The sequence below is a fragment of the Passer domesticus genome, chromosome 7 (genome assembly GCF_036417665.1).
Source record: "Passer domesticus isolate bPasDom1 chromosome 7, bPasDom1.hap1, whole genome shotgun sequence".
Taxonomy (NCBI): Eukaryota; Metazoa; Chordata; class Aves; order Passeriformes; family Passeridae; genus Passer; species Passer domesticus.
Genome location: NC_087480.1, coordinates 53,606,802 through 53,622,348, shown reverse-complemented (window position 1 = coordinate 53,622,348; position 15,547 = coordinate 53,606,802). Strand labels below are relative to the sequence as shown.

Genomic DNA, 15,547 nt, shown 5'->3' with positions numbered 1-15,547 from the left:
TACCAGCACTACTCAGGAAAGGACAAGGAGGTTCCTGGAGTGGTGAGCAACTTTCTTTCCTTTTCCCTCATATTCTCTTAGCTTCACTGGCATGCAGAATGCTATGGAGCTGTGTAGACATGGGATTTTCTGCTGGTTATTGGCTCTCACTGGAAACTGCTATTGTAAATGCTCAGGATTTTATTTCTCCTTTTCAGGCTTCTTCTCTAACCAGGGAAGCAATAATAAATAAAGTATCTGACTTTAAGACTAACAAAGTTTTTCATCAGTGAGTTAAACATTTTATTCTTCTGTAAATAAGTTGATGCATTTATATGACACATGTTCTGTGATAATAACAGACATGAAACTGTTTTAATTTGTGAACCTCATAAAACCTGAAATGAAAAGAAATACTTGCAGAAATATTTGTGGGAAATGCTAATAACATCAAAGTTAGACATTCCAGGGGAAAAAGCTGAAGGTCGACTAACAAATGTATTTTTGTGTGTGATTCTTCAATGCCTCTTTCCATTTTAGAAAAGTAAGAAAATAAATTACGTAAGGACAAATTAAAAATTCTCTTTAAAAATGAAAGGGAAAATGAAAAAGAAAAGGTGCTGAATAATCAGAGTAGCACTGAACAACACCAGTGGGCCCTATTAAAAACATCACCCTGACCTAGGTTCCACAGCTCCTTATTATCTGATGAAATTAATTACATACACTGTTCCAGCAGGAAAACTTTTCCTTTTGCTACAATCCTCACTTAGACTGGAAGTACCACATCCTAGTATCAGAAGTATTGGTAGGAGAGAGTTATACATGATATAACACATATGACCAAAGATTTAACTCATTTAGCATGGGAAAGAAAGTATATCTGTCTCTTGCCATATAGCTAGATCATTTGGATTGACATTTCCTGAGGGAAAAAACCCAATCAACCAACAAACCTGAGATGAACAAGTCACATAGAACGCATCTGTTCAAATGGTGTAGTTATTCCAAGTACTGTAAGCAACAGAAAATCAGGTGATGTAAGAACCTATAAACCTAAAAATCTTATTTTAGACAAAAATTTAATTGGCTTCAGATCTACTCCCACTGCACTGCACAGAGGCATTTACAGAAAAGAATCCCCTTGAAAGCCTTTGTGCATGAACTTCCCAAGTGTGCCTGGAACTGAAAGCCACCACTTCCAATGTTTTCTTCCAGGCAGGTCTATGTGGAGGGACCATGTTGGGAAGTCTCTTCCAGCCCAGAGTGCACACACTGATGTTTACCCAGGTGGTGTATCAGTTTTCACTGCTCTATTCCACACTGAAGCCAAGACAGAGTGTGGGTATTTGTCCCTCTGCCCACATCTGTTCTGCTGCTCAAACTGTTTATGCCAAGTACAGTGACTATCTTCTCCCTTAAGTACAGAATTATACAAATCCTGTTTTCATTTTCAAAGATTGTCTTGATGTCTTTGTTTATGTCTCAAACAATATAAGGAGTAGGAAGAACCTCTCTATGAAAAAACCTCAAAGAAAAAGTTAGGTGGCAGCTGAAATCCCATTCATGGTGAATAACACAGATCCTGCAGGGGAGCAGGAAGTACTAAAGACACTTAAAAACCTGCCTTAACAGATACCCAAGTTCTGGTATTGCAAATACACGTCTGATTCAAAACAAATTAGTTTAGCACGTAGTTACTTGAATTAGAAAAAAAATATCAAAACTTATACTCTAGAAAAATCATTAAAAACTTAATATTTCCCAACAGCAAAATCACTGGGGAAGTAGTGCTAGTCAACCCATGGACAGCCCAGCAAAATCCTCTCTCCACTTCCTCTCCCTAAAAGCAATCAAATCACAAAGTTTAGAATTCCAGAGAATAATTAATGAAGGCCCTGAAGATAAAGACCATGGACTTTCTCTGCCAAGGGCTTCTCTAGCAGGCATATGACCTTTCAATGAAAAAGAATGAAAGCAAAGTGAAACACTTCTGAAGTATTGATTTTCAGGTAATCACACCACAGTACTCAATGTTTGCAGCAGACTAATACAAATATCCCCCTGGTGTCTTAATTACAGATGCAGAATTAGCCAACTCTTCTCCAGTAAAAAAAAAAAAAATCAATCTATATTACTGTTGCTTGTAAACTAACTCTGCATCTAGAAAATTAAGAGCAGATTAACTGTTTAAAAATAATTGTATACTGGCCTAATTAATAATCTAATTGATTATTTTATGTTCACCTAACTTGAAAGGTCTTCTCCAGCTTCTTCAGTGTTGGTCTGATGATACATCTGGTCTTCAGGATTTGTAAAGAAAAGGGTAAATGTGGTTTGGTTTTGATTGAAGTGTCATCCCTCATTTGGAATTAAAAAATAAAGCAGAATCTACAGGTCCTTAGTGACCTAGGACTAGGTAAATGCCTTGGGTTGTTCATTAGGTTGGTACAGCAGGTGATCACAGAGATGAGGGTCAGCTCTTGCTCTCATACAGAAACTCAACCAGCAGGACACAGGATGGACTGGGCCCTTCTGGATATTTTATTTCCCACTGGCACATCCACCAGAGCAAGGTCTCCTGGCTTCCTTTATCTTGCTTGAGAAAGAAACAGTCTTGAGGACTGATCATATGAAATGGAAGCCCAAACTTCTGTTAAATTCCTATCTGCAGCACTAATTCATCGTGTCCATCTGACAAACCCCTTCACTGCCTCTTACTTCAGTTTCAAAGTCTATGCAGGAATAACACTGCTTATCAACTTTAGAGGTGTTATTCAGATCAATTCAAATTAATTCTAATCTATGAAATACTGAGATAATAGGATTGGCTTAGAAATGTAATACCAGGTTTAATAGCTCTAACAATTGCATCACTGCTTACTAAACAGCCCATTTCAATGCCTTTCTACTACTGAACCAGCAAAAGGACTAGAGATGAAGAACTCAATGAAACAAATAAAAGCCTTGGAATTACACGTTTCAACCTATTTCCTGAATGAAGCTGAATTCAGGTCTAACTACAGCTATCACTTTATGCTTCTCATTACACTTCCCTGTTACTTGCACTTTGAAAAATTACCGTTTGAACTGATGCTTTCTATGTGGCATGTCTATCTCAGATTTGTTGGATTGTTTAGTTTGTTTTTTTCCATGGGAAAACATTAATAAAAATTATCTATCTATTTCTGGGAACAGGACAAGAGACAAATATAATGACTGAGTACAGAAAAAAATACAGAACTTTAGAAACTTCTCAGCTTTCTCAAGCCAGACATCTGGGAACTTTCTCAAAGTAGCCTTGGTGTCCCGATTTCAAAGCAAGAACTGATGCTTCCAACAGATTTTTGGTGGTGTTACTTTTTCTCTCTCCATGGGCATCCACCTTAAGTCTGATCAAACTACAAATTCTTTAAAAACTACAGTTTGGACTCCAAAAGTGTCATCTTCACAAGCAAAATGGAACTTGTCACAGTGACTACCAATGACCAAGCTATTTGGATGTCATCCATATGGAAATAACTGCACATGCTCCATGCTCCCATAGCTTGAAGAGGACTTAGACATGGATTATGCCCATAAAGATTTAACCTAAGACTATAAAGGCCAAAGCAGAGCACCTTCTTAACAGCTGCTCTCAAGAACTTGAATGTATAATAATGTGTGGCAGTGAAACCAGGGACATCTCCTTAATGTACATTTTTCTATGCTCCTGCCACATATCTGTGTGCACATTGAAATCAGGTCACCCGCCTTCCAAAGAGACAAAAAGCACCCCAAACTCAACAAGAAAACCAGTGTCTTGAAGTTCAGAAGATAACAAATGGTAGAAATTGTGTGAACTAGAGTTTGCAAGAATGTGTCTGAACAAATTAAGTTATAGAGATAAGATTAACATCGCAGAATCAAATTTTCATCATATCAATTTATACTAAAAGGAAACTTTTGACCCCAATTTCTTCTTTTTCTATATAGATTGAATTTAACACTCACTCCCAAAAAACCTTATAAATTTGTGTTTGAGAGGCACTAGAAAGTTTATGGATTAACTTAGAACAGTTCACAAAGAAAAAACTGATACAGTGTAAGATTTGCATAACATGTACTAATGAGTCCTAATTAATGAAGGTATTACAATTATTAGGAGCATACTCTAAATAATTAATACAAAACCAAATGACCAGTATTATGGAAAGAGGCAGTGATTTGTTACCACACAGTTGAAGACACCATAAGACACATACAAAAGCATGTTACATTAAGTCTGTACTTTATAGTTCTAATGTTTGTCTCTGCAAGGTTCTAATGTGGATAACCACAATGCCCAGCTGACTTAAACTAAAGAGTAAGATTCATTTTAGGAAGCATGTCAGAGTTGCAAGGGTTAATGTGGGGCTGTCAGCTTGGTGGAATTGTTGACAGAACTCAAGCAAGCTGCAGCCAGCCTTTCTAATGATGGCTGTAAGAACTGGAAAGCTTCATTAGGAGGTTCAAATTACTGGAGCCAAATAACAGATGTGGCTTATCAATTTTTCTCTCTGCTAGCCCAGTAGCAGAGGTTTTCAGACTAAGTACTTGAAAGCAGACAAGAATTTCATTCCCCAGTTACAAAAAGCTGAGAGCTGGAAGGTATTTGTGCACTATCTCTGAGTCCTGCCACTTTGGAGACTTTATGCCTCTCAAAGGATCACTTGAGCCAAGTGCTGCACTGGGATTTTACCAATGCTGAAGGCAAAGTGCAAGATGATAGGAGCTGGGAAATGGAGGAAAAAAGCAGCAGAACCAATAATTAAAATAATTTTTAAAATAATTAGTATATTAAATAATGTTAGCAAAACAATGAAGAAAGATCCAGTATTTTAGTAGAGACTCAGAAGCTGATTTGTTAGGGTGTGTTTGTACAAACTGAATTGCTTGGAAAAGTCTATGTCACTTACTGAAACTGTTGAACTGGGAGTGTTTGTTCCATATCCAGACGAAGGAAGGGAGGCCAAGGACCAGCGGCGTCCGTCCGTTCTGGGGAAAAGACATGAGGGAAATCATGGTCAGGAACACAGTGTGGCTAATTAGGGAGAGAAATAAGCAAGTTTCTCCTCTGCATCTCCTAACCTCGTGCTTTTATTAATGTCTTGAGTTATTCAGATAAATCAGGGATCCTATTTACAGTCACACTTGTGGAAAAGCAATTTGAGTAAGTTTTAAAAGCAAACTAGGTGATCTCAGAAAAGCTGAAGCACAGGGGCACAAGAATCCTGCATTAAGTAGATGCTTTGTACTTGTACAAAACTTGGAGTTCCTAAAACAGACAAATGCAAACAGCTCCTTGCAAACTTCTGTGAAAAAGACACTCATGCTTATCATACTTATGCAGCTCATTGTCTTCCAAATGAAGATTCAGACTGAGGACAAAAAAAGTTACATTACATCAAGAATCAACTGAAAGCAGATTAATCTGTTTACCTATTCAGAGGGCATTCTGCCCAGCACATTGCCTGGTACAGCTGGAAAATTAAACCCAGCAGATAGGAACAGAGCCAAGGGGCCCACTCCAAATAGATAAGTAAATCACAGAAATCTCACCTAGGGTCCTTTCTCCTCCAGTCAGTATAACATTAGTAATTATTTCCCTGTTGTAGCCAAATAAACATGTTCCTCAGGAAAACATCCAAAACATTGTGGAGATACTGAAGAAAGGTCTTGTTTTGTCAGTGTCAAAACTGAGGAACTGAGGAACTACACAAAAGCTTTGAGAAGAATCAGTGCTGCCCTCCCTGAAATCCTCTTCTTCCCCCAAACCCCGTCACAGTGAGGATGGAAACTGAACTACATTCAGCTCAGTCTCACAGCACTTTTTCTGTCTCTGATCTATTTTCCCACATTTTGTGTCCTTGAAATGGACAACCATGTCCTGTTGCACAATGGGATGGATGTTAAAAGTCTCTTCCTCACATCAGTTTCCATTTGCTTGGGTTTTTTCTTGCAGCAGATTATCAGTAACTGGTCATATCATGAAGCTGAATTAGAACAGCTCAAACTCACTTTGGAGAGATACGGGGGGTTTTGGTACACACAGATACAGTGCATTTATGCAAGTGCATTACAAAATAGGATATTTGGTACAAGTCTGAAATAGTGATTATAAAAACCTCAACTGTTATCTTCACATTAATATTTCTCATCCCACTATCCATACCCATGAAGCCCCATCTCCAGGTAAAGGTTCAATATCCACCATGACAAAAACCACTGTTTACAGTTTTTCCAGCTCTAGTTCCTTTTATTTTCAGGCACTGATACACACCTCTCTTTGCCATCTATCTTGAATGAGAGGGAAATAAACTCACTGTTCCACATCACTGAAAGAATATTATGTCAATATAGTTTTAAAAAGACTCATGCTTCATGCATTAAAAAAATAATAAGTCTGTAATGCAGATTTTTATTGCATGCCTACGTTACAGCTAAACCCCATTTAGCCACAGGTGATGTCTTCTCTGGCAAGACAATTAAATGAAAAAGAACAATCTCAAAGTAATTTCAAGTGAAATGGAATTCCTTTCTTAACCCTGAAAAACGACAACTATTCACATTACAAAGTTGTAGCATGCTGTGGTAAGGGATTGAACACCAAACTTCAATAATCTTCATTGAGTTTCTTGTAACATACAGGGGCTCTGGGGAAATATTTAGGTCAATGATTCAACCTCACTTTGGATCCTCAGTCCCAGAGCAAAACACTCTGTTGCTTGCTGCACAAGTTACTAATTTCTTGCAAAAGAAAAGCTTGATTTTTTTTAAACTGAATTACCTAAATGGTGTATTGAAATAACTTTAGAATTTTCATTTTGACCAAGTTAAAAGAGAATATCTTTCTCAATTAGAAAATTCCAGCACACCCCTTCATGCTTAGGCTGTTTTCTGCTGATGCAATCCAGGCAAGCAACGTGCTAAGGAGTCAGGACAAACTTATCAGCTCTACTCTAGCAGAAAGAAGTGGGACAAGAGTGAAAATCTTCCAAATCAAGGAAGGGGAAAAAACCTTTAAAGCAAATTCCTTCCACATTTATGCAAAGCATTTCAAAGTACTTGAGTGTTTTGTTAGTAAACATATTTGTAGAGAGAAAATAGCAATATTACTTCAGGATAAGACACTTGGAATGACACTTTTGTTTTTTTTTATTTATTATAGATGCTTTGCTAGCCCAACAAAGACATGCAGACAACAAATTTTGCCTCTAAAATGATATTTTAATTAGTTAATTATGGAGGTGTTTTTATGGCAGCTAGATGCTATTTCATGAATAAGCACATCAGTTTCAAACAAGGAGTTAGAAAAACAAGACATCTTCTCCAGAGCTCTACCTGTTTATCATTTGAAGCCAAAATGTCAAGATTTTCTGTTTCTATTACAAAGACTAGAAGCTGAATGCCTAAATGGGGTTGTTACAGCATGGACTTGTTAGGGACACGTGCTCAGCTGCACAGAAGCACAGTTCACACACACACACAAACAGCAGCAATGGGATACACGTTACCTGTCTGCTCTGTGTCCATGGCTGTGTGGAAAAAATTGCACAATAATTATGAGAGAGGGAGCAGTAAATGATGCACGTGATTTCTGAAGAAAACCCCTTCATCTTCTGTTACTGATATTCCTCCAACATCAATTTTTGTGAGTTTGAGCAGAATTAACCATACATTTCCTTATTCCAACATGAGGATTCCTGCCCATAGTGTTGTGGCTCTGACACAATCATTGAAAGGGTATCTAACAAGGGATTTATGGTTAATCACAAGTCAGACTAAGGACAGCCTTGCAGGAAATTGTAATGGCTTCACAGTAACACAAGCTTTCCAAACAAGTTTCCTATTCCATCTCAAGAAAAAACTCATTACAGGACTATAAAGAAAGAATGGAATTCATAAATTATGTCCAAACAGGATAATAAATGAAGAAATTACACTGCTAATAAAAGGCAGAAAATCAGCAACAAGTAATTCCTGTGATGGCAAAGGCAGGAAATCAGGCAAGGGCCTGATCTCTTAAGCTCCACGCAATGCCAATGAATAAGGTACTGTGAAATATCCATTTCCCTGGCACCACACTTGTAATTCCTTAATTCCATCATATAGAAGTTATTCTGATATCAGTATGGGGTAATCCAGTATGTATCTGTTGTTACTGCTGGCATAGCTACTCAGGCTGTAATGCAAGCAGAAAATAGAAACAGGTTTCTAAAACAAGCAGTGCTTAAGTGTTCTTTTCCCTGGCAGGAAAAGTATAGAGAGGAACATGAACACCATAAAATGAACCGTTGCACTCAACAGGACAGGCTAAACCTTTATTCACCTATTTCTTTAAAAATTAGATTTTAAAAGTGGAAAAGTATGGAAGGGCACTCTTCTGAGTTTTAGAAAGCCATATTGAAGGATCAAGTTGAAACATGATATTGAAAAATTACATTAAGTTTTGACAATAACTGCTGTTTCTGTTGCAACTTTTCTACTGTTTTCCAGATTCCAGAACTCCTGTGAGATACTTTAGATACTGTGAAAACTGGTAAAAGTTCAGTTGATTTCAAAGAGGTTATTGAATACATCCAAATCAGGCTTTAAAAACAAATGTGGATGAGTCCATTTAAATTGTTTAAGCAGCAGGCAGAGCACTAATTTTCCCTCTGAGGCAACAGGAAAATACATATCTTACATTTCATGTGCTATTAAAAAGCATTTTCTTACATAAGACCAGAAGACCAAAGTCTGCTTCAAACAGAATTCAAGGACACCAGGTCTTCTAGCTAATCATCTCAATGGAGAAATGCTCCAGGATTTTCCTGCCATTCAGATAAAGAGTGTACCTTATTCCATCAAATCCTAGCCCTTTACTCTTCTCTGAAGTTTTGAGACTTACCATTTTTTCTAACTAGTCCTCAAGCTAAATCTGTCTCTCGGAAACTTTCTCTCAGGATGATCACACATTTCCTATTCTCAGATCATTTTAACACAGAGTGGGTTTTTTCAGCTAAGGCAGAGTTTAACAAATCCAAAATGCCTTCCTCACACTTTAATAACCCACCTTCTATGCATAAACACTGCTTGGGAGCTCTCTAATTTCCCTGTTCTTCCTCACAAAATTTAACTTTCTGTATCATTATCCATTTCTGCCTACCTGCTGGGATTGAACTTTCAAATCACCATTTTTCTGCTTCTCCCAGCTGTCTGTATTCTTTCATTCCTGTTCCTTACACTAAATCCACACTGTGGGATCAGATTTCTCCCCAGCAGTTTGACACACACATGACCAGCACCTGTCCAGCACTGGCTGCAGGACAGATGACAGCTCCATACTGGGGTCCCTCAGTGCTGCTCTTGCAGAGCTTCATTTAGACTTGCAATTTCAATTATCAGCTATTTTCCTCATTGAGCAGTAATGTTCTCTTGACATCAATGCCCAAGACATCAGAAAAAACTCAGGAGTCACTACCAGTGAGAAGGCAGGGAACGAAGACACAGAGCTGTGCACACCTAATTTAAGGAATTTTTATACCTTTGTGCAGACACAGCAAAGAAGGCCAGTACATTTTCAATACACCTCAGTGAGAGCAGCATCTAGGACTACAACTAAGTTACAATTACCCTAATCATGACTGGCTTTAATGTCACTTTGACTAAATTATGTGTCATATCACGTGCCCTACGTGTCATTCTTCTGGGAGAACATTGCCTCTTCCCCAGGCTGCATTAACTGCTTCATTTACTTTATCTTTTTCTAGGTCTGAAAAGCACCTAATACATTCTGGTGCTGCCAAGATGTGAGCCATAAGGAGTAAAACAAAACATAATTTGAGACATCAAAGAAAGTAAAACACAATCAAAAATGTTCTAACCCATAGGCCATTTGTAAATAAAATGCACAGACCATTTGCTTGCCAGTCCAAAGAGAACAGATCTTGCCTTACCTTCGGGAGGGAACAAAGGAAAAATGAGCAGGTGCATTTGGAGAGAAGTTCCTGGGACTGTCCAAGGGGCTGCTACCTGTTTAAGAAAGCAAACATTACCAGTTCAAAACCATTTTGTTCACATTTGCAACAAATGGAGTAAGTTTTCAGTGTTCTGAAAGACTTTGAACTGCACGCTACAGTGACAAATAATTGGAAATATGGAGCTTTGAGTCTTTGAGTTTTAAGTATTAGTTTGCTAAAGAAATATTTTGACACAGATGTACCAGTATTTTTCCTCTTTTTAAAATAATTTAAAGGGTATGTTTCATTTCCCACTTTCAGGTAAGTAATGTACCACCCATAAACAATAAAATCTTTTAATATTTTGCAGTAATTTCTATCTACAAGCTTGTCCTAACACTTGTCAATGAAAAACCTGAGTCAGAAGTGACACATGCCAGTTTCAGGAAAAATAAACAGTAAGAAAACATTTCTTCCCAATGTATGCTAAGGCTGAGTGGAAAATTCACTGAAAAAAAGTACATATCATGAAAACTGCACATAATAAAAGGACTATCTATATGTAAGATGATTAGGCTAAAACCTATCAGCAGTCACACTAACTACCACTTTTCTGAAATGCTACTTTATCATGAAAATGAAAGTACCAGTGAAACTGGTAAGATGAAAAAACAGTTAATTTTTTGTGTGGTTTTTTTCCTCTGGGCTTTGTCATGTGGTGTATAATCATGGTGAGTGGCTTATTGCAATGTATTTTATTTCAAAGTAAAAAGCATCATCACGCAGGAAGCCCTTCTGAAAGCCAGGATCATTTACAAACGAACTACAGAAATATTTCAAAGATATGGGTGAATTTAGAAGCTTCACATCAGTGAGTGTGCATTCTATTGGGCATGAAGTGCTTTGCTCTATCCCATCATTAATACAGGCACAGAAGAGAAACTATCCATAGTAAATGTGTCAACAGCAATTTCTTTGTGCAAAGACAACAATATAGCACTAAAATAAGACCAGGAAAACAAAATAGATTCTGGAAAAGCAATACACTGCAAAGTACATCAGAAATTGTTTGAAATTTAGATCCCATATAAAATGGTTTTATTTTAAAAGCCATGTTGAGAAGTCAAACCTCAGGTATGAGCCATCATAGACAACAGGACTTGTCTCTGTTTCAGAAGCTCAAGTTTCCCAGCTTGCCCCTCAGGGCAGGAGTGATCCTGAGGTTGCAGTCCCATCTAGCAACCTATTGAAGCTTATAATTAAGCTTAAAATTAAGTCACATTAATTTCAATCCAAGTTATTCACACACCTTTGCTGTTCCACTGAGCAGGAGCAGAATATAAGCACAGTGCTCAGCTGAAGGCAATGTACCCTCCCACTTCAGCCCTACAAAAGGTCACAAAAGTCTGCAGCAGCACCTCTGCACAACTTCTGTGAGCAAGGTGTGCACACCTGGCACGTGTGCCAGGGCAGGGAGGGAGGAGGAGGAGAGGGGGAACAGGCTGACACCTCCTGGGGTATGAGGATGGTCACAGTGCAGCACAGGCCAGCAAACTCCATCTGGTCTGCAAGTCTGCAAGGGGAAAAATAGCAGCTGGTTGAGATTAACCCAGCCCCAGGCTGATGGAACACGTGTCATGGGGGGAAGAGAGAACTGGAGAAGTAAGTGAATTCCACACCACTCCACAATCTGCTTCATCAAGAGCAAACTAAATTAAAAACAAAGAGTTTGAGCAACAGGTTTGTTTTCCTTTGCCTTGGTTTTCCTTCATATTGTTAGTTAAGACTAACAATGAGTTCACAGTTGTATACAACACAATTCAAGTCTTCATCCAAAACTGGATGCTGTTTAACCCATTCCCAGTATATCCCAAGAGCAGAGGGGAGAGAGTGATCAGAAACCTATAGCTAAGTAACTTCTGGTGTTTCATTTATTAAGCTTGTACTCATTTTAATTCTAATGGTCGCAGTGAAAAACCAGAACCATTTTGCTGCTTTTGAACCACAAGAAGATGGAGAGGTCTGACAGTGGCAGTCTAGGAGGCACTGCAAGCTTCCAAGGAGACTGAGGAAGTCCAAGTGAAGGAGCCATGCATGACAATTCACGTCCTAGCAGCAGCACATACCTTAGGGTCAGGGACACCAATCACTTGGCAGCTGAAAGCTGAAGGAGCATTTTAGGAGGCTGCAGGAGTGAGGCTTTTCTGTGGTGATGCAGATGAGCTAACAAAGCAAGGGAGGCTGCCAGCTTTGCTGGAAACCTTGGTCTTTGCCTCCTCATTTTTCAAGCTTTACTGGCAATGAACACTACTGTGTCAAGATGATAGTTTTGATCAAAAACCTCATTGCCCAATGTTGTTATAAACAAGCAATGAACTGTCATTGCCTTTTTACATCTTCATCAATCTTTGAACTTTCTGGGCTATGATCAAAATGGAATTTCAGAATAACTGAGCAAATTGGGTAATGACAGTTTTTAAATTTTGAAATTAAGTATGTGGGTGTTGAAACTCTTCTGAGCCTGCAGTGTGTGGTACAGAGATACTACTAATTTTTAAGCAACTACTTTTTCAGATGTATATGGCATATTTCCTTTCAGACACTGGAATTTTAATTAGGTCCCCTGTGATTTGCTTCTAGTTTTAAAATGAAAAGCAATTAGTTTTTCTACTCAATTCAAGTCTGGGTGAAGCTTTTAAAACAACAACAGGGAGACAGGGAATTTCTACTTTCCCTAAAATTTCCCAGCACTGCTGCATCTGCTGTAGATGAAGGTATTTTAATAAGAGAAGCCTGAGTGCAATGGCCTCGTTCACCAAGGCTGATCGAAACCCTATTTATTCTGCAGCAAAGGTAGATTCCCCTGTTGCTCCAGGGTTATAGTTGGCTACTACTGAACCAGAAATGCCTCTGTCTCAAGGGAGGCTGTTACACAGAATGATTGCCCATTAGGTAAATCAACCCAGCAACACCAATGCCAATAATTCAGGCAGGAGCCTTTACATCTTCCGGACACAGGAAGAAGGATGCAGCCAAAGCATTTGTAAATCCACTACCTTCAAAATATGAAACCAGACCTTACAGGCAAGGACAGTCTCAGCTATCTCCTACAAACATGAATGACACTCATCAGATAGGTTATGAATCCCAAACTTCACATCAGAACCATGCTATAAAACCTGCTTCTGAGAGCCATAAAAATTAATAAATAAACACAAAAGCTAAGTTTTTGTGGTCTTCTATGCAGGATATTAAAATTATTTGCTGAATATTAAAGCAAGCAGCTAAAGATAATATGCATGCTACAGAATTAGATGCCTTCCAGCACACACAAATTTCAAAATTATGACCATATTTAAAGCACCCTGTGTACCACCAGTCTCATAAACAATGAATGCCATGGTGCTCTCAGACCAGCCAAGGATCACAGCACAATGTGCTGATGAACCTCAGCTTTGATAACCATGGCAGGATCTAGGGTGGGATGTTACACACTCTGCACACTCTAAAAATAAATAGCTAGACACTTTAGCAATAGCCATTTTTCTGCCAGAAGGTGGAATTGAACTCGCAGTGTAATAGCAGAATAATTTAATTCACAGTGCTGCCTGTGAGCAGCTCCCTCCATGTGCCATTACACATGGGAGCAGGGCAAAGGTCCCAGCAGTGACAAGTGCCCCACTGGAAGTCACAGAGCAACCTTGCTACCTTACAGCTGTGAAAAGTAAATTTTAAAATAGCCTGAGTTTCAATTTCCCAGCTGTAATTACCTATCTCCTTACTACTAAATTACAATATAACTTCTTTGATTTTAAGCCTTTTGATTTAAAACGTAATCTGATGGCAATTTAGTTATGAACCTTATGGTTCATCCTTTGTTATTTTCAGATTTCAAAAAACGGATTCAAAAAAATAGAAAAAAAAAAAAAGGAATACACATGTGTACCTCTTTACTTCCCCCTTCATTTCAAAAGGCAAAATTTTCAAACTTGCATTCCTAAAACTGGCCATTACAAGTTTGGGGAGACAAAATCAGCAGAGTGGCTTCCCCATGAGCTTGTCGCTCTTTATGCCAAAGTACCAGCTCATTCTAGAAAATTCTGGTTTATATAGTCTGAAAACTGAACTAGCATACTTAAGTGCTCTTGATTCAGAAGTGATTTCATGGCAGTATTCAAAATATTTGGATGTACTTCTTTCTCAAATGTTGAGAGCTCTGTAAGTAATACTTTTCTTCTAAGTTTTCCAGGACACGAAGTTGCCTGGCATCTTGTTGGGATGCTGTTTGAGATGTAAGTCCCTTAGTGCTCATGAGGAGCTAGGTTTGCCTGACAGAAAGAACTCTCCTAGACCTCACCCACTGACTTTTACATCATGTAGAAAAGAGTAACTCCTGACATTACTGCCATTTATTTATTTTAGTGTATTTAGTGTATTGTATTTTAGTGTATTTATTTTAGTATTTTAGGAATTTATTTCAGTGTGGTGTCTCAACAGAAACATTTTAGAAAGCCTCCCTGGTTTCTCCGCATGCTTGCTGTTCCTTTGATTTGTAGCAGGGGCTCAGAATGGGCATTAAGAAGACAAAAGTTCAAGACAAAAGAGGCCGGAGAGAGGCACCAGCATTTCTTAGTAACTCATCACTGCGTGTGCTTGAACAAACAGACTGACAGATTCTGTTCAAATACTAAACAAATATCACAGCCTGTTCTCAAATTCACTCCTCATATATGATATTTCTTAAGAAAATATTTGTGACTCTACTCTAAATTTCATCTACTTTTGTCTCTTGAATAAATTATTTTTTTCCCAGGGAAGACTCCTAAATATAGTACTGGTAGAGAACCCAAATTAAATAAATTTATCTTCCTGTGTACTACTGGCTACTCTTGCAGGTAACAAAGGATGCCCTTTTAATTAATAATTTTAAATCCCATATGCAACATCAGGAAAAAAAAAGGAAGTATTTGAAAATTACTGCTAAAGTAAGGTGGCACACTACTGAGTAGTTAGTCTTCCTTTCAGAAGACACTCACATACTTCTAATAAATTATAAGCTTGTAAAGCCTGAAACAGTATCAAAACCACCAGAAGAAACTTATTTTTTTTAATAAAGGAGAAAAGCAAATCAAAAGAAAATATAATATACATGTTTCTAATATAAACATTTCTGTATTTGTTTTCTGACCAGTGATCATGTCAATATCTTATTGCAATCTCCCAAGCATTTCTTCTTCTCATTTAAAGGCTTGTAAAGCTAATTTAGAATTCAGTGAAACCAACACATATATGAATTTAAAGCAAAAAGCACAATGTAACTAAGTGGAGAATCTCTACCAAGAAAAATGCCTTGTTTAAACTAAATTTTACAAAATTATTGCTACCATAACCACGCACAACAGCAACAAGGGAGTTTGAAGTGGAAGGAGATGGTCTATACACATTTTTGGCCCTGTATTTTCTTCCAGATTCTGAAGCAGAAAATGGTTTTAATATACCATCTGTAAGATTTTGTTAACATTTTAATTTGAAAATCATGGGTCATTTTAGAATAACAATGTACTTAAAGCATCTTCTTAGCTTTCCGTGACTGAGCGTTTTATAGC

At 37.9% G+C, this 15,547-nt stretch overlaps 1 protein-coding gene across 10 annotated transcripts in view; it reads right to left on the bottom strand.

Moving 5' to 3' along the window:
* MAST2 (microtubule associated serine/threonine kinase 2) overlaps positions 1–15,547 on the bottom strand; it is a 185,574-nt gene that overhangs the window by 49,436 nt on the left and 120,591 nt on the right. For 8 of the 10 annotated variants that reach the window (XM_064428754.1, XM_064428744.1, XM_064428749.1 and 5 more), the window contains 3 exons: positions 9,939–10,014; positions 7,515–7,535; positions 4,917–4,995 (listed from right to left, as the gene is read on the bottom strand). In XM_064428754.1, coding sequence (XP_064284824.1) covers positions 4,917–4,995; positions 7,515–7,535; positions 9,939–10,014 — 176 coding nt within the window. The remainder of the gene's footprint in view (positions 1–4,916; positions 4,996–7,514; positions 7,536–9,938; positions 10,015–15,547) is intronic. The other 2 variants (XM_064428747.1, XM_064428748.1) reach the window with 1 other exon arrangement.